This window comes from Saccostrea cucullata, unplaced genomic scaffold, assembly GCF_032062105.1.
Source record: "Saccostrea cucullata isolate Sc308-1 unplaced genomic scaffold, CSIRO_AGI_Scuc_v1 ctg599, whole genome shotgun sequence".
NCBI classification, from domain to species: Eukaryota; Metazoa; Mollusca; class Bivalvia; order Ostreida; family Ostreidae; genus Saccostrea; species Saccostrea cuccullata.
Genome location: NW_026938938.1, coordinates 297,292 through 316,449, shown reverse-complemented (window position 1 = coordinate 316,449; position 19,158 = coordinate 297,292). Strand labels below are relative to the sequence as shown.

General features: G+C 33.5%; 2 protein-coding genes across 3 annotated transcripts in view; one reads left to right on the top strand and one right to left on the bottom strand.

Annotated features, from left to right (window-relative positions):
• Positions 1–19,158, top strand: part of LOC134251903 (uncharacterized) — a 280,050-nt gene that overhangs the window by 61,494 nt on the left and 199,398 nt on the right. The window lies entirely within an intron of this gene.
• LOC134251884 (triple functional domain protein-like) overlaps positions 1–19,158 on the bottom strand; it is an 88,986-nt gene that overhangs the window by 53,307 nt on the left and 16,521 nt on the right. For both annotated transcript variants that reach the window (XM_062734307.1, XM_062734306.1), the window contains 17 exons: positions 18,269–18,438; positions 11,948–12,006; positions 5,919–6,034; positions 5,449–5,610; positions 4,738–4,920; positions 3,730–3,849; positions 3,223–3,414; positions 2,808–2,954; positions 2,510–2,627; positions 2,274–2,389; positions 1,863–1,985; positions 1,441–1,629; positions 1,061–1,176; positions 758–824; positions 508–617; positions 327–396; positions 93–182 (listed from right to left, as the gene is read on the bottom strand). In XM_062734307.1, coding sequence (XP_062590291.1) covers positions 93–182; positions 327–396; positions 508–617; positions 758–824; positions 1,061–1,176; positions 1,441–1,629; positions 1,863–1,985; positions 2,274–2,389; positions 2,510–2,627; positions 2,808–2,954; positions 3,223–3,414; positions 3,730–3,849; positions 4,738–4,920; positions 5,449–5,610; positions 5,919–6,034; positions 11,948–12,006; positions 18,269–18,438 — 2,148 coding nt within the window. The remainder of the gene's footprint in view (positions 1–92; positions 183–326; positions 397–507; positions 618–757; positions 825–1,060; positions 1,177–1,440; positions 1,630–1,862; positions 1,986–2,273; positions 2,390–2,509; positions 2,628–2,807; positions 2,955–3,222; positions 3,415–3,729; positions 3,850–4,737; positions 4,921–5,448; positions 5,611–5,918; positions 6,035–11,947; positions 12,007–18,268; positions 18,439–19,158) is intronic.

Here is a 19,158-nt window from a genome sequence, read left to right as displayed (position 1 = left end):
TATATTTATTGATACAAACACTGTAGTTGAAAAGATACTAGAGCTATTGAAAGTTAGATCAAATGCAGAAAAAATGGGTTATATCCCTTTACCTCAAAAAATGAGCCAGCATGTTCCACCAGCAGTTGATTTGAGTCTGGTTTGTTTCTACAGTACGTCACATAAATAGAGAACTTCTCAGCCTGTACACAAAAGATTTTATAAATGTTATTAAAAAAATTATTACATTCTATCTTTACAATGTACCAGAAAAATACATTTCTTTGTTTGGAAATCTTCTGTAAATCTGAGAAAAATTTTGTAAGGATATTTTCACACCAACATACCCAAGTGACAAAACAATGGCCAACATCTTCAGGAATAGTCTCATATTTCTCCAATTCTTTCAAAAATATACTGAAATAAAATAAAACACATACCAAAATTACATTTTTACTACAGATATTTAGTAAATACACTAATTAACAAAACATATTTCTTCTTTTTACTTTTTTTTTATATACTCACTTTTTATGGAAGTCATAAATTTCTTCCAAGTTACAGAAAATGATTTTATGTTTGCCGTATATACCAAGTGGGACATTATTATCTGGCTCCATAGCTTCACTCAGGTATGTCTGGAATATAAAACAAAATAATATATCTGACATGCCATTCACAATTTGAAATTTGTTTCTGTTGCTGCAATTAATTTTGTTATAAGTTTTTACTTTTAAAAATCGGTCGCCTGTGATAAAAAACTTTCTACTTTCCATACCTTGATGCAAACTTCTAAATCTTTAACATATGTTCTCTCAGTTTGTAAAAGTTCAGCCATCACAAACCTAAAACATAAAAATTAATAAATGCACAAAAATGACTGACATGGACAATTACGCAAACTTATCATTTCAAATCACAAGCCATGACTAAGACCCTGTGCTGTCTGATAATGTATTACAGGAAACCAGGGGAATGTCAAGATCATTCATTTTCTAAAATAATAAAAATCACCTTTCTTTCTCTTTTTTTCCTAGTTTAAAACCTTTTTTAATTGTAATATACAGTGTTGTACACTCACTCCCTCTTCCTGGCAGATCGGCGTTTCTCCTCTGTCAGTTCCTTGGGGGCCTGATTCAGGACCTTATCCTCCAGGGAGGAATCACTGTGTCTCTGCTCCTCTTTCTCTTTAGGTTCCTATAATACACACAGTACTCACTATCTACCACTCAGATATAGTACATATACTTTATGACATTTCACAGAAATTTATCTTTACTTCAGTATGTCTTAACTTACAACAAAAATGTTATGAAATTTCTGTTACATTTGTATCAGTATTCATGCTTTAAGCAAAAATAATTTTTACACCATGGACGAGTCAATATATTGTATGTTTTTTCAATTTATATCAGTTTGGCCACCATAACTACTATAAATACATTTTGATTGGTTACTTACAGGCACCTGTTCTTGGACTCCCAGCTTGGACTCTAACTTGTGTCTATATTTGTCCATGCGTGAGGAGAAGTCCTTGTACCGCTTGTCCACTGCATTACACCATTGTCTGATGCTAGCTGCATGTAAATTACCCTTAGCTACAAATCCATCAGCAAGCTGGAGAAGTAAATTAACACTTTCTTTTGTCTCCTGAAAGAGAAAAAAAATAATGTTGAAAAAAATTGAAAGATAAATAGATGAAAACCATTTTATCAAGAAAATTCTTTAGCCCTTTCAGCTTGGCTGATCCAGAAAAGACTTTCTGTTTGGTGCTGAACATCATATTCCCCCCTTTTATGATACCTTCATATATACAATGTATTTTGAGTATATGTATTATAATAAGCACAGAATCTCATTTAACAAAAGGCTACATGATATACCTTGGCTCTGCTCCGGAACTCGTAGTGTTCTTTCAGTAAAGCTTCTGTCTCTTGTTGGTTGGAGCCCAGAGTTTTGTGACTGTCTAGGTAAGATTCTCCATAGTCACATATCCAATCTATAGCCTTGTAACAAAATAGTTACAAATTAAATCATAGTCACAGATCCAATCTATGGCCTTGTAAAGAAAATTATAACAAGTTATATCACTGTTAAGATATTTTTAAAAATATTTATCAGGAAATAAGAAAAAAAACAATGCAATTTATCACATTTCAATTAAAAATAATTTTTTTTCTATCCGAATTCCACAAATTCTAAACCAGGGAAGTATTAAGAAGCATTATCTCCCTTCCATCATATTAAATATCTCTATACTACTGAACAGAGACAAACATATAGAATAAAGGTACCTGTCTAGCGCTCTGTTCAAACAGGACATACTGATGACACTGCTCTAACTTCCTCTTCTTCACAGTCCAGTTCTCTATCACATGATTCTCCTGGTGAAGCAACTGATCCAGGCAAGCTACAATAGTCACACACTAGTTATTACATTGTTACAATAGGGAAGTTTGGGAAATCTAGGTTACTAATGCTTCTGTTGGTTTTTCTTTGAATGGTTTGATTACACTGATGTACATCCTACCTTTGACATGCTTTCCTGGATCCACAGTTCTGAACTTGATCTGTGTACCAAACGTGTATAGATTCCTGTTAACATACTTCAAGAAAGCTTCAGCAGTTCTCCTGGCCAGTGTACAAGCCTACAAATACCAATTGTGAGATAAAAAATTAAAATACATCACAATATTTTTTGTTCACTTTTACTAATTATGTTGAATTGATTCCATCAATAAAATAAGTTTTTCTGTGACTGATATCATGCCCCATTTATCTCTCTTCACTGATCTCTTTTTTAACATCTTGTCCTGACACATACTGACCTTTAGGAATGCCTCCTTCTGCTCGTTATGTTTGTTGATGAGCTGTAGGAGATAAGCGGCCTTGTCCTGAGCTGCCACTCGCTCGTTAGAACACCAGTCCTCATCTCTCCTGTAGTCTCTCTCCAGGCTCTCCAACACTGACCATACCTACAAAACAAATTAACACACATTAAGCAACTGAACACAAAAGTCCTTATTCCAAGGCTTTTCTTGGATTCTCCCCAGATAAGTTTAATCTCTACATGTAAAACATTCATTTACTTAAAACTTTCACCAATCATCAGAACGTTCATGTACAGGATTTCAGCTTTCTTTTCATCTTCTCTCTATATATCTTTTTTTCCATCAGTATTCAAAAGAAATTTCAGTATTTGACTAACTTCTAAATAAAATTCTAGACAAATGTGCCATTCACCTGTTCGGCGGTTTTGTACCAGTTCATGGAGGCCATCACTAACTTATGTCTCTCCTCTGTGTGATACATCAGCTGCTGCCAGGCTACCGTCACATTCTCCGCGATCGCCCGCACCAGGTCCGAGTTATAATGGTTGTTCTGTATCATACTCTCCGCTCGGTTTGTCACTTGAGCCATACTTATATTAGTTTTCTAAAAATAATCACAAAGAAATTATGCTGATTTTTCACTTTTACTCTTTTCTCAGTGTTTTCCAATTTGATTTATGAAGAAATATTTTTTCTGAGACAAATTAATCTGACATGAAGAAAATCATCAACTCATAATATAACAACTATCCTGTAAGTATCTCAAGCATTAAAGAGTACAGTAAATTTTAATCATCTTAAGAAAATTTAAACCACTTTTAATACTCTAAATAAACTTAAATTTTTGGTTTCTATTTCAAAACGTTTCAACTCTAGATATTCCAAAGTTTTCCCTGCATTTTGAGAAAAGTTTACTAACCTCAATAGCTAACATAAACTGCTCATGTTCCTTCCTCAGCTGATCTGCCTCCATTAAGGAGTTTGGACAAATAAAGCTGCTCACCAACATTGACTTTCCGTTCTCTATCCAGTAGATCACCTACAATTAAATTCGTAACTAAACTGTTTAGACCGCCAAAAGTAAGCTTTTATTGGATTAACGCTATTCAGTAGATCGCCTACAATCAAATCTGTAACAGAATTGCCACTGACCGCAAAAACAAGCTTTTATTGTATTCACGCTACCCGCCAAAATATTAGCTACTTAATATTCAGCTTTTTCAGCCAATCATAAACTACTTTTTCTCAATCACTATCTTGCTTCGAATGTCAAAAGAAATAATTATTCATGTAAGCCTTAAGCATTTCTTTCAGCCAAGTAATTCTAATGTTGTAGATTTAGTTTGCCCGCCAAGTGAATTCTTATTTTTTCCTGCCAATAGTTTTAATCTTTATTGCTTATCATGATCTTCCATGTTTTGTCAAAAAGGATTTGGTATGCAGTAATTGTCATTCTTTGTGAACATTTCATTTTGGCGCTCAGATTTTCTTGCACTTTTAATTTTACACATGTGTGTTTTCTAACAACCTAGAAACACTTTACTGAATGGAAATTCCTAGGAATGTTATTTATTCAGATGTCAAAACTTAAGATCTCAATCAATGTTTTCTGTCAGATATCATCTGAGATTTAAAGAAAAATGATATTTTGCTTCCTTAGAAATAGATTTTCCCTCCAAAATTAAATTTTCCCTCCAAAAATAAATTCAGAAAGTAGCTAGTGTAAATTCCTTCCATGAACTGTTTGTGCTATTCTTTTTTCTTCATTTTGAAGGGGGGGGGGTGATGTCAAAAATCAATTGCTTTTAAATAATTTAGTTTTACTTTAGCTTACCCTTAACTCATCCTTGTTTATTAAAATGAACAAACTTGTATCCTCTAAAATCATGTTGTTTCACCATGATAATCTACCTGGTCTTCTACCTACCTGTCTGGCCTCCACCTCAAAGTTCTGTAGCTGTACCCCTTGTTCCAGCCTCTGTCTCTTGGTCTCGGCAATGGTCTCAAGGTCCAGCTCTCGTTCCCGTAGATACTCCATCAGAGCCTGGATCCGGGAGGGAGCATCGTACTGAGTGTCCGCCATCAGCTGGATCCCACTACTCTCAAATATCTATAGTCAAATACAGTCAGTCGATGAAGCTTTAACAGTTATATGTGTATTCAATAAAAAATTCCCGTTCTCCATTGTTCTGAAAGCACGTCAATGTAGCTACTGAATCTATCATATAAATGTCTACTTTATAATGAGCTCTGGTGGGAAACTCAAGTAAAATCATGGGTGGGGTGTGTTTAGATTTTCTGGTACTTCAAAATTCCACTTGCCCAGTAAGTTACACTAATTGTCTCAAGTATGATGACACAGAGTTTAAAAACTTACCAAGTCCAATGTTCATTTTTAAAATTTCAAAATTTAAAAACTGCATTCACTATCAGCTGATTACAAATACTGCAATATTATTTTAAGTACCTATTAAGTTTTCTGGAGGTTTCATGGGAAATTGATATTTTGAAAATGTGAAAGCCCGTTCATTAAAGGCCCTATAGTTTCACTTTCAAATACTTAAAATTCATAGCTTTAAGAACATGTTTAACATGCTATCCACTGCCTGATCCCAGCGGTCTCCCGCGTGAGCTGTACCTGGATGATATCCTGCCCCCTCTGTAGAACGTCGTAAGTACAGTTCTGCATGTGAAGCACGCTGTCGTTATGGATCTGGAGCTGCTGTTCTGATTTAGCCCCGTCTGACATCAGATCCTGATGCTGGAGTTCCTCCGCCCAGAGTTCTAACTGGGAGGACACCTGATAGAGAAAAAATCCAGGATCTTATATCACTGATCACTGTTTTCATGCAAATATGTCACCTTAATGTTGTGCTGGGTAGACCTCCAGCACAGACTGTATTCATTCTTTGTAAGGTTTTTATGCCCTATTTGTATAGAGTAGGAGGAAATATGTTTTGTACAAGTATTTATAAGATTGGTAAATGGATGTATGGACTACCAGACTGAACACTTTAGACCACCTGCTCAAACCTAATAAATATATTCTGAACAGAGTTTATAAATGTATTTCACCTATCATATTATGCAATGTACTATACAATATACCTCTAGAGCATCTCTCTCAAACAGTCTGAGTTGTAAACACAAGTCTAATTTCATCTTTCGATTGGCCCACAATTCTTCTAGCTGTGTCCTACTGTCATTCAACTGTCTCAGAACACCTAAAAGAGAACATATTATTAAGACCATACTTCTATTAAACTGTCCATCTATTGAATAAAATTCTTATGCCCCCATATTTGAAGATTTGGGGATATATAGTTAAAGCCCTGACCATTTGTCTGTCTGTCTGCAAAAACTTTAACCTTGCCCATGAGTGCTTAGAGCTTTATATTTCACATGAGTATTCTTAGTGACAAGGCCTTCCTTGGGGTATCAATACATATGGCTTTGACCTTGGAGTTTGACCCACTTTTGCCAAAAAATTAAAAACTTTGACCTTTAAACAGTTGGTGGTAGGGCTTTCATACTTCATATTTTACTAATCTGACAAGATATTTCCAAATACATGTACAATGTATTTAAATATTTTTTACCTTTTGACCTGAACCTATGAGTTTGACCAACTTTTTAAAAAAACCTTTAACCTTGGCCATAACTTTTGAACAGTTTGTACTAGGGCCTTTATATTTCACATATGAATTCATTATGACAAGAACAACGATTATGACCTTGAACATGAGTTTGATTTAATTTTGAAAAATTTAATATTGGCAGTATTTTTTGAACAATTGGAGCTAGGGTTTTTAATTAACATTTCAGATGTAATGGCAAGGCCTTCACCTGCATACCATCTATTGACCTTGACCTTGGAGTCTGACCTACATTTTATAAAGTTTTATCTTGTCCATAACATTTGAATGGTTTCGGGTGCTTGGGCTTTCTTTTTTCACAGGTATAATTATTGAGACAAGCCTTTTCTTAGAGAACCAACATTTTTCATCTCTTGACCTTGGAGTGTGACTTGGTGTGAGAAACTAACATTTTCCAAAAGCTGCCATATGGGAGCATCAGTGCTTCACAAACACATCTTGTTTTATTAAAAAGGTTTCATAATTGGATGTTGTTAATCATTTGTAAAATACTAATTAAATTAAACAATTGTTTAAAACTAAAGAGTAAACAGGTGTTCATCAAGTTCCTCTTTTGATAAATATTACAAAACATGATTGAGATTTTGATCTCTGCATATGACCTTGACCTGAATTATATCTTTCTGAACTTTGCCTTGAATATGAAGTCTATCAAATAGTTAAGAGTAAAATGTAAAATGATTTGCACAGTTACACTTGCAGAGAAACAACAAGCCCCAATTCTTTAAACTCAAAACCATCTGTGTAATAGTGAATGAAGCATTCTTTGGTAAACCTGTTCCTTCCTTTGATACAGTTTAGAAATATGTGAAATGTTTATTCAGTTGTCTTGTTTGATATTATATCAATCAAAACAAAGATGTATTCAGTAGACAATGCAAGTTCTGAAGTAACTATAAGATGTTATATAAAAAAATTTTTTAAAACGTAAAAATGGGTTATCGGAACATTTACTATGTACATGTAAATGTATATTTCATCTGAAGAGTGAAATATTTGAAATATATGAGGCTGTTTACAAACATCTGTTTTACATTGATGAGATCCAGAGAACATAGTATCTGTGTAGATATAAAAGCAGATTAAAAATTGAGACCGAATTCCATTAATTTGTCACTCATCCATTTATTTCCCACCCACAGAAAGGTCTGCTTATCAAAACACTTCACTGCATTTAAGTCATTAAGGATGGTCTGAGAAATAAAGGCATTCTGCCAAACCAGGTTACATAATAACAAAAGACAAAAGATAAACTTAATTCATTGCATTTTCCCTGATGCTAAACATTAGCAACCCCCCCCCTTCATAAAAAAACTATCAAATTAAGAAAATTCACTTCCCCAAACTCATAAAACAAGAGATACTTCTAGCTCATGATCAGTGTTCTTGGGAAAAATGTTTTTTTTTTTACTTTGCTCTTATGGTAATTGTTTAAATCAAGCCCCTAGGGAAGGGTGGGGCCATGATAGGGAATCAAAATTCAATACATTGAAATATATAGAGAAAATCTTTCAAAATCTTAAGAATCACTGAGACAGAAGTTCTAAAAAGTATGTGGAAGCATCCTGGGTTTGTATAGATTCTAAATTTCAAATTATGGACCCCAGGGCAGGGTATCAAAGTTTTCCAAGGTAATGTAGATTCTAAATTGTTAAAATCATGCCCCCAGAGGTAGGGTGGGGCCATAACAGGGAATCAAAATTTTTCATTGAAGCATATAAAAAAATTTTTTTAAAAAAACTTTTCTCCTCAAGAACCCACGGGCCAGAAAAGTTGAAACTTATGTGGAAGCATTCTCATCTTCGCTAGCCAAGGGTTTCTGATACGCTACTCTCCTCATAAACCCTTGGCATACGGTGTTCATAGAAGTTGGGTTTATTTTTTCTCGATCGGTCAACCAATCAGCAATTGTTTTTTGTAAATGACGACATTTGCATTCGGGACCCTTCTTGATTCTTTAATCTCGGAAATGAAAAACGCAAGTAAACAACTATCTGTAAGATAACATGCAATTCTATGAATAGAAATGGTGTCATCCAATATCTTCTAAATATGTGATTAAGAATCTATATTGAAGTTTCCGATATGTACTATAAATAATGAATAAACATAACTCAATTGCTTCTTAAATATTCTTGAAAAAAAACTTTGATTTAATTTTTTTAAACACGCGTCTTTATTTCTGTCGATGACGCAATCTGTGCATACCTGATTTGATTCGAGATCACGTGATGAAAACAATCCCTTCTTTTGATTTCACCGTATGCCAAGGGTTTATGAGGAGAGTAGCCTATCAGAAACCCTTGGCTAGCGAAGATGAAGCATTCTGGGATAGTGTAGATTCTAAATTGTAAAAAACATGCAAAATATATAGGAAAAATCTTTTTCTCAAGAACCACTGGGCCAGAAAAGCTTGTAAACTTATGTAAAAACTTGCTAAAATAGTGTAGATTCTAAATTGTTTTTAAAAACCATGGCCCCCAGTGCTAGGGTAGAACAACAACAGGGAATCAAATAATTTTAAGCAGGAATTTCAGATTAAAAACAGTAGGGCCAAAGTGAAACAGGTGAGCATTATAACCCATGGGCCTCTTATTTCAATATATGGTCAAAATGCCCCAGGATAACATAATTATAATAATTTACATAGTTTTAATACCATCCCTAAAATAATCCTGAAAATATGTGGTTTTATAGTAAGCTGTTTAACTATAACAAATCTTTTCCTTTTCAACCCCCACCCACCCCCTTCCCCCTTTGAAATTTCTAGATCTGCATGTGCCTGTTCTCTATAACTATTACTTAATTAAATCATATCATATGTATATTTTGTTATGTTAAGCTAAATAGCCTTGTTCTTTCCTTGGGTCTTCTTTGAAGAACATGCATATTACATTATACATAATAAATATGTCTCCATGCCAATGCTTCCTATGACACTCAATTATAGATTACCATTATTGATTACCTGCCCTTACATTGGCCCTGTAAAATCAGACAGAAAAACAATACAAATCTGTTAGAAGAATGGACCAAACTATTGATTAACTGTTAGATAAATACTATAAAAATACTGCAGAAAGGAACTTGTGGTCAATATGCATTGGACTGAATCTAATTTGAAACAATAAGGAAGTAGAGATAGGAAAGTGAATAGCATGAAAATTGAATAAAATAACAATCGATAAAATGAAAGTCTGAAATCTAATTTTTCTTCCTATTGTAACTAAATTTCCATTTTTGTCCCCTGCTGAAAGTGGGGGATATTAAATTTTGGTCAGTCTGTCTGTCTAGCTGTCTGTTCATCTAGCTGTCTGTAGTTCTGTCTGTCTGTAAGGCTTTCCTTTCCACGTAACATCTTGAGAAGTCTTTGAGCTTTTGCAATGAAAATTTTACAAAATACCTCTCTATGGCCTAAGAAAGCTAAAAAATTCTGTCTGTTTTAACACTTTTGTTTCCATGAGATATCTAAAGATACCTTTGAGCTTTTGCAATGATATTTTATACCACAACTCTGTGGGGCTTAAAGAAAACCCCCATTTATTTTGAGGTCAAAAGGTCAAAGGTCAAGGTTGTCAATTCAAACATTTTGTGTGTGTGTGTAAAACTTTCATATCCGGGTGATATCTCAAAAAGCTTTGGAGTTTTTGTGATTAATTTTTACCATAACTCACTATGCCCCCCACCCTTCTGTCCATCCTTCCATTTGGCTGTATTTTTGTCTACAGTAACAATTCTGTTTCCAAGCGATATCTCAAGAAGCCTTTGAACTTAGCAATTAAATTCTACATGACAACTCCCTATGGCCTAAAGAAGACTCCTATTGATTTTGAAGTCAAAAGGCATAGTAGAGGCTAAACTAAACACACTTGGTTTTTGTAAAATTCTGTCAATGTAGAACCCGATATAAACATTTATACAATATGTATGTGACCTACTGTTTGCATTTATTCCTTTTCAAATCAAGTTTGTCAATGGTCAAGGGTAAACTTTCTCGCTAAGAATGTGAGAGGCCCCTGGTTCAAATCCCTGTTGAACCGCCTTTTTTTTTTTTTTTAAATTTTATCAATTACTAAATGATAGTATTGACTACAGCATAAGTTATGACATAAGTTGTGTACAAAATATTATCATTGTGTGATGAATATTTTATATTAATACACATTTAAAGAATAAGAAGTCAAATCTTTATATCCATATAGGCATTTTTTATTTGCTTCAGTGCATATAAATTTATTAATTCTGCAAATCCGGGGGTGTGGGGGGGGGGGGGGTGTCAACCCCACAATCTGAGCATCCTCGTCTTTTTTCCTTAAGCAGGGACACAATTTCTATGAATTTAAGCTTGTTATGAGTATATTTTTCAAAAAATCTTGTGCAGTAGTTCTAAGAATCTAGAGCTACAAAACAAAAACAAACACTGAAATTTAAAAAAAAATCACAAATGCAATCAAAATGCCTAGCACAGACAGGGATAACTCTGTTTTTCATTTTTATTCATCAATTGTGCTCAGCATCTAAACAGCAATGTAAACAATAAATGCTCTCACAATGAGTCCAACTTCAAATGTGAATGTGTTAGAAATGTGTGCTTTTCACTGTTGGAAATCTACATTACATCTGAAATTGATTAGGGCATGTTCTCAAAAAAATACACCATTGCAGCAATGCTTTTTTAATTAAACCTTAAGGATTATTGTACAAGAAATAACAAGAAGAAATGGGAATGACCCTGACCTTTCAAACCAAGTCAATTTGTCTGACATAACAGACCAGACATTTGTTTTGCACTTGAAATAATGCATACTGTAAGTGGGGAGTTACACACTTAAATTATCTCTGCCAGACATCGTCACATACATATTTCCTGAATCCTCGATTTACTATATAGACAAAATAACCCTGATTCAATTAGAAAGATGATCCATTATGGACCACAGGCTAAAGAAATCTTCAGTGATAAAAAGAACCTGGTACATTGTACCTGTAATTAGATATAAATGATGTCCATTAAATTGTCATCCTAAGGAGGTACTTTAGTCACATGTCAACCTTTTCAGAGATAATACTTTCACTTTTCTTGGTTGGAACCACTCAGTATAAATGTGAGAAAGGGTAGGACGTTGGGACACAGGAGTAATGACAACAGATATTTTAAGCTATAAACAAAAGTAGAATAGAGTTAATTAGTCTATATACATATGTAGTACTCCTTTAATCCATTAACAATACCCTCATACTTATTCTCATGGGGTATGTTACACCTGTTGAACTAATTCACTAGGTATAACAATAGAATTCCAAAAATAATGAGCAAGACACTTAACTGCAAAATGACCAACAGACAGACAGACAAACAGCTAAGTCAATTCCACTATAAAGCCTGTAAAGAGGCAGGCATATAAAATTGTGTGAGACAATAGCAATAATATTATTTTTCACAAACTATTAGTATTGTAAATGTAATTAAATCTCACTTACCTTCTATATGGGTATAATCCGCATTCTGATTAATTTTGTCAGGCTCAGCACTGAACACCCTACGAAAAATGTAAACAAGGATTTCACAGAGTTTCATTAATTTTATCCACAAGAAAATACACACCACTGCCACAAATCTTAAAATTTTGGTCACAACAATTAAAATCAGTAACACAAAGCTAAAAATCTTCATCACAGTAATGTGTAAAGATTGGTCCGGCATTTTGTCAAAAAGTTTGCTACGCCATTGGGTAAAATTAACCCTTCTCTGAGAAGGACCCGGGGCCCAAGAATGTCGCCATGATGCCCTCCAAGAGCGGCGCTGACGCACTGCCACACCCTCGGAATCGGACCCCGAACGCCTTCGTTGGACTGGAATGTTGGATGGCATTGTGGAATGATTACTTGATTATTAATTATTTTTTAAATTTCTATGATCTCCCTCTCTAGTACAGTGTTAGGAATTCCCAAAGCTTCTGCACATGTTGACATCCAAAGCACCTAGCCATGTTTACATCACACTACTGTGTTGGAGCACTTGTTAAAAACACAAGTTAAGCACAAGAGTCTGTACAGATGTCTCCTTGTTTCCTCACACACCATCGGACACGGAATATCGAGATGAAATATGACTAATTTCCTTTACATGCTTCTAGCACTAGACAAAAACTATGTGATTTTTTTCCTCATGTGATTAAAGCTAGTAATAACTCTTGCCACGAATGTTCCCAATCAGGTGGGCTGTAGAGATATACATCCCAGAATGTTTATAATCATTACATGTATACAATAAACACCACGGACATTTAACCCCAATGAATGGCCGGGCATAACGACTTCATCTTATTTCTTTAGCACATCCCATAGCAGAGTATACCACACAAATGTATGAGAATTCAATGGACCAACATTTCTGTCTCTTGTCCTAGCTTCCATGGAATGATAATTAATTCCATAAAATCCAATATTATAGTCACACACCAGTGTCATCATCTGAACTTTACCAACATGCATATTTTCCAAAAAAATTTTACTACCAAAGTAATGCAAACAGATAATCCATAAAAAAAATGAAGCACGTGTCTAAGAAAAATGAAACAAGTATTTTTCTCCTAGTAATCAATATAAACACTCAGCTGTCTACAGACATTATATACCTTCTCCCCAAAACACAGCCCTCTCAAAGAATGTGATTAATCACTAAATGTTATGATCATCAAATCATTACAGTTCAGTTTCAATCTGCCTCCGTGCTCATGTACCACACTAAATGAGTCATTTTTCCAATAAGTGAAATCCTATATACATGTACTTGATAAAATCCCAAAACATCATGTTATGTCACATGGATGGTCTCCCTTGCTTTACAACAACTTCAAGACACAATATCTACATGACAAGTTTTATCAATCATAAGAAATGGACCTTAATTCCTCATTCCTACAGATCTCATGCAAAATACTTTAATGTATTATTATTCTACTAACAAATTAAGCTGATTAGATTTTAATTACTGGCATTCCTTTAAGCTTAATGCCTTGATAAATTCTTTTCAAATTAAAACCCACACACAGTATTTTCTCATCAGCTAGACATCATTTTATAATCACCAGCCAAACTTTTAGAAAAGTTATGATGTAGGTGGATCTAAAGATCACAAGCAAATATTTTTTTTGGTCACTGGGCCAATTACCTCAGGGAAATAAATCTCACTTAAGTTGTTACACTGATTTGACAACCATAATGAAGATAAATTTTCAGTCACCTTGACATTTTCAACAAGGACTTTATAAATTCTTTTGAATTACTTTCATTCATTTTTATCTCATGCATGCATGCACTATCTCTTATGCATGCGTATCTGTTATAAAATGTACTCAAAGGTTTCAAAAGCAATCATATCTCAAAGCTCCACCTTATTTTCAAATTGTATCTTATCTTCTCATACGCAGTTGTGCAATGGTTTAGTTTCTTATATGCTGGGGAAACACCTGCCGAAAATTCGTCAAAGTTATGGAATACAGAAACAAAACAATGGGCAGAATTCCTCGAGAAAATATGTCAAGCAGAAAACCATATACAAGCCAACCATGAAATGAGAAAAATTCTGATGTAGCCTATCTGCTGTTGATGTTTGTGCATTATCTTGTAATTTTTCAACAGTGAAACAGTAATAATAATTTCAGTAAAACAAAGTTGTTGAGCTACAAGCTTTAAGGAGGAACAGGACCTTTTGCTGGAAAAATTCCTGTCAGTGTATTTTTTTTGTATTTTTCATATTACTAATCTAATATGTACTTAACATTTTAAAATGGTCCTGTCATGGGATTTCTTAACTTATTTAAAAGATATCTCCCCACAAATACCACCCTGTTTAGAGTTTGTATGGCGTTTAGATACTTCATATTTATGGGCCCATAACGGAGTCCATAATGCGAATTTTTACGCACAAACGAGAAATATGATAGATAACACTATATACTCAAATATTTCAGAATATTCATAGTGTTTAAATTATCTGAAAGCAATTGTTTTAATTTTATATAGTATTTGGGTGGGATAATTTCTGTATTTTTCAAAGCAGCTTCAACGACAAAAACCTCATTTGGAGAAAATTCTGTCAATAAATATTTCTAAATTTACGATTGAATGTCAGTCCTTCATCGTAATTATTTACTGCATAAATATCACAGGGTGAAGCTTAATTGTCTCAATATCGCACAGGACATCGTTGAATTAGACGTAAGCATGATAAAAATGCTTCACGTTCGTATTTTCCGTGTGCGTGAAATCAATTGTGACGTCACACAAAAACATAAACATTCAAAATTATCTAAATATAGAGAATCTCTGCTACTAAACACGAAAAAAAATTAATTTTAAAAAATCTGCTTCAGAAATTTATCACGATACATTGACTGTGACCTGTTTATTATGAAATAAAACTGATCATGACGGGTGTGTGTACTTGATCTCGCTGCACTGAGAATTCAAACACTATATCTATGATGTCACTGACGTCAGACTGCAGGGTAAAGAGGAACAAATGTGTGGATTGGGCAACTTCACAATATCTGAATGATGGCAACATCTTTAAAAATTTTATTAATGATAATTTCTAAAATTAAATGTTTAAAAAACAATTTTAGAATTTAGAATAAAATTACACAAGAACTGTTGATTTTAACAACATGTATATCATCACCGATTATGACGTAATATGTCTTTTTAGTCATGTGACATGTGTCCTGTCTCCCCTTAAATATGATCATGTCTTATAACCAAACCTACAATTATTCCTTTCCCTAAAGTGGAAAAGGACCACACATATCTTAATAATTCCTATCCTATTGCTTTAACAAGCTGCTTAAGTAAAACAATGGAAAGGATATGACTTCATGTTCTGATAAATGATCAGTTTTGACCCTGATGCAAGCTAATGACATATAAATACATATAATTTTGTCTGATCTCTGGTGGATGAAAATTCTGGATTTAACATTGAAAACTGACCCCCAAAAAATGTTTTTTTGCATTTGGGTCTAAAATCCCCATAATTCACTGAGAATTTATGTCCAAATAGACAGGAATGAAAATTGCACAAATCTGTGCTATTTTCACCAGATATTAATTTTTATCATAATAATATACCCATGATGTCCATGCCAATAAAAACCTTTAAATGCATAGGTTGTTAACCTTGACCTTTGACAGTGAAAATCAATACTAATATTATCTAATATCACATTAAATATGAAGAATGACAGAAAGTTATGCATATAAGTTAATTTTTTCAAATCAATATAATGTTTAAACAGTTTATCACTATGAAGTAAAATTATCTGTATACTATGACACCTGTTCTATCCTGCCATAAAATGCAAGTAACGCAGTAACAAGGAACCAACAGTGGAGGTGAATGTAAATCTACAACTACTGTCCAAAGACTTGACCATTTCCTCCTAGAATTACATGACCTATAAAATTGATAAGTTCTTATTTGATGCACATAAAAATGTACACACACAAAAGCTGAGGAATATGGTACATAAATATTATGACCGACACAAGCCTATAAAACCCTCAGAAAGTCGTATTGTGGCTATATATCTAATGATTGCCCCTGAGCAGGACCAGATCAAGGCAGCAACAGAGGGTCATAACTGACTGTATACACACCATCAATGCTTACTTTCAAGTGTGTATCTAAATTCCATAAAGAGATTACGGGCAGAAAACCTGATTTATAATATTTATCATCCATGTTAGCCTTTGACTAATCTTACAAACACTTGCATCTGATTACACAACAGCAAGTAAAATGTAGGGCTGAGGTCTCCCTTTTGTCTGAAGCTGAAAAAGTTCATTTACACAGCAGGAATCTTGAACAGCATCCAGGATCACACATTAGATTTTTGTTGAAATGTTTCCAAGCTACCAATGCACTGAATTGATTCAACAGAGTAAGCAAATTTACTACCATTACCTGCCTCTGTTGACAGAGAGATTAGCTTTCTGCCAATTAAGAGAAAAGAAATGGGTGAATCAGGATTTTTAGGCCACTAATTGGTTTTCTTCCTACTTATAAATAAACAGTATATGCTGAATTCAAAGATATAACTCTAAAGTGTATATTGATCAACAAAACATTAAAGATCGTCACTCCATTAAATGTCTTACAGCTGACATTTTCATAATGCATGGGGAGGTGTTCTACAGAAAACAATGCACATAAAATGTTATCTCAGAAATTCTTTTTAAGATTGGAATCTGGTTGACTGGAATGTGAATTCTCTGATTTCAGTACAAACCACTAATGACACAAATGTCTCCTCTTTAAACAATCCTGTCAGGATTGAAACACTTCTCAAGTTCTCTATTATTTCCACTTGTTCAATTACGACCAACTGTTAGCAACAAAAGGTACCCTAAAGTAAACATATGGAAATTCACACATAAAACTGTTCCTTATACTTTATTAAGCTATTATGGGCTTTCTTTGTCAAAGAGACACAATCTTGGTCTAATTTCTCTCTTTCTTGGCAATCACTTAGACACAAGCAGAAACTGATGTAGAAAACTAAAGAGTGAGTGAACTAAACTAAGAAGTAATATCTTCTCCCCTTATAGTTATCTTGGGTCTGATTCCTGATACAAATATTTTGCCTCAAATATATAATTTGCTACTAATTCTGGTATTTTCTGCTAGTGACCTTAAACTTGCAAAACTGATCATAAACAAAGACATGTCAAAATCAAAGATCCATTTAGCAAATCTTTATAAAGTATGATGTTCCAATCTTTTCTTCATTTAAAAGTTACTAACAATCCCAACATTTTTATGCAATGAAACTGAATTCAAATGGCCTTTGCAAAGGACTTAAAACATTCTCACTTTTGGAACAATCTTGGTACAAGTAAATAGCATGGGCTTCCAGTGTTTCTTCTTCAAAAGTTTCAACCTGAATCTCATGTCATATAAGTTTTAACATTATCAAAAGGTTGGGGACTGAGGCAATAAAAATTTATAAGGAACGCTATTTTGTTTAATGACATTTGTCAACCTCTATGCTTGTTGATATCTCAATACCTTTCTTTGACAAGATGGAAAATGGACCTATCCTTCAGATCATAATGTTCACACAAGCTACATTACTTTTGGCTTGTCTAATCCAAAATCAGCACTGTGCATATTCCCCTCTCTCTGATTTTTTTTTTTTTTTTGCCATTTAAAAAGAGGTTGACTAATTCTCTCTCTATAAACCTGTTCTAACATTTCCAAAGTCTACAGAAGTTTTTCAAAATTGGAACTACAGATGGTGGCAAAAAGAAAAAGATTGCCCTCCTTTGGGGCAACTACTATTTTTACCACTCAATCTCTTTTAAATTCATGATAAGATGGCACAGACCTGACAAAATGATGTACATATTATTAGAGAAATCTGATATTATGTTCTAAACATGGATATTCAAAGACTTGAAAGTATCATCTATTTTCATCATCCATGTCAAGATATGTTGAATACAATGTTAAATAATAAATATGATGGTCATACAATTGCTTACAAAAACATTTACAATTTTTTCAAAGATAAATAATACCTCTCAAACTACAGTACATGTTGTAGACAAATATGTAATGTTGAATACGTGTGTAAAAATTCACTGTTGTATGTTAAGCAGTTTTAATTTTATTGAATCAGTCCAAAAACTTCTTGATAGCCCCTAATACATATTTAATCAACCAATTAATAACTTGTTTCAAAATTATTCTTATGCAACTACAGTACTAACTCCCTAAGAGTAATGTATGATTCTCACCTTATTTCTTCCAGTAGATTTTCCCCTTCACTAACTGTGTTGATGGCTGATTCTATAGTTATCTCCCTTTGCTGATTAAACTGGTCCAGTAGTTGTTCTGCCCCCTCCACAGTGTCGGCTATTTCAGAACTCTGTAATTCCTGCTGCAGGTCTTCTAACCATGATGTCAACTGTTAAAAATAAAGGCAATTTAACAGTTTAATGAATTTTAAATATGAAAATTTGAATTCAGAAGAGATGAATATTTGACACATATAAGTTTCAGTCACACCTTACAGATTAATACTAACAGATGTTAACAGATGAGGAAACAGAGATAGAATGCAATTCATTGTAAAACATAACTGAAAAGAGCTTGAGTCAGAAAGTACACAAATTCGCCTGTTTTCAAAATAGGACAATTTTACCTTTAGGTATATCTCCAGACTGTATATTTTTTCAAACCAATTTTCTTTTTTCAATATCTCTTTTATATTTTCTGTAAGAGGTCTTCAAAATAGCATATGTATATGGCCGAATTTCATACATTTTACGGAACGTCATAATGACGTTGTGAATTTCAACACATCTGAGTTCTCATAAATAAAGTGGTAAATATTTATCAATTGATGAAAATTTCACAAAAATGTATATTACAATATATTACAGATAGTACTTTAATATTTTGTTAATAAAAGATAACGAAATTTAAAATTATAACGCGTCAGGTGTAAACAAGCATAGGTACATGTACAAGTGAAAATGACAGCGTGTCCGTTCAGCACCCGTGTGTTAATCGCTGAACACGTACATAATTAGATACATTGTAACGTGACATTATTGACATTGATAATGTTTTAAAATAATAAATTCATTTAATTACATAAACTTTATGCATTTGATATTTTAAT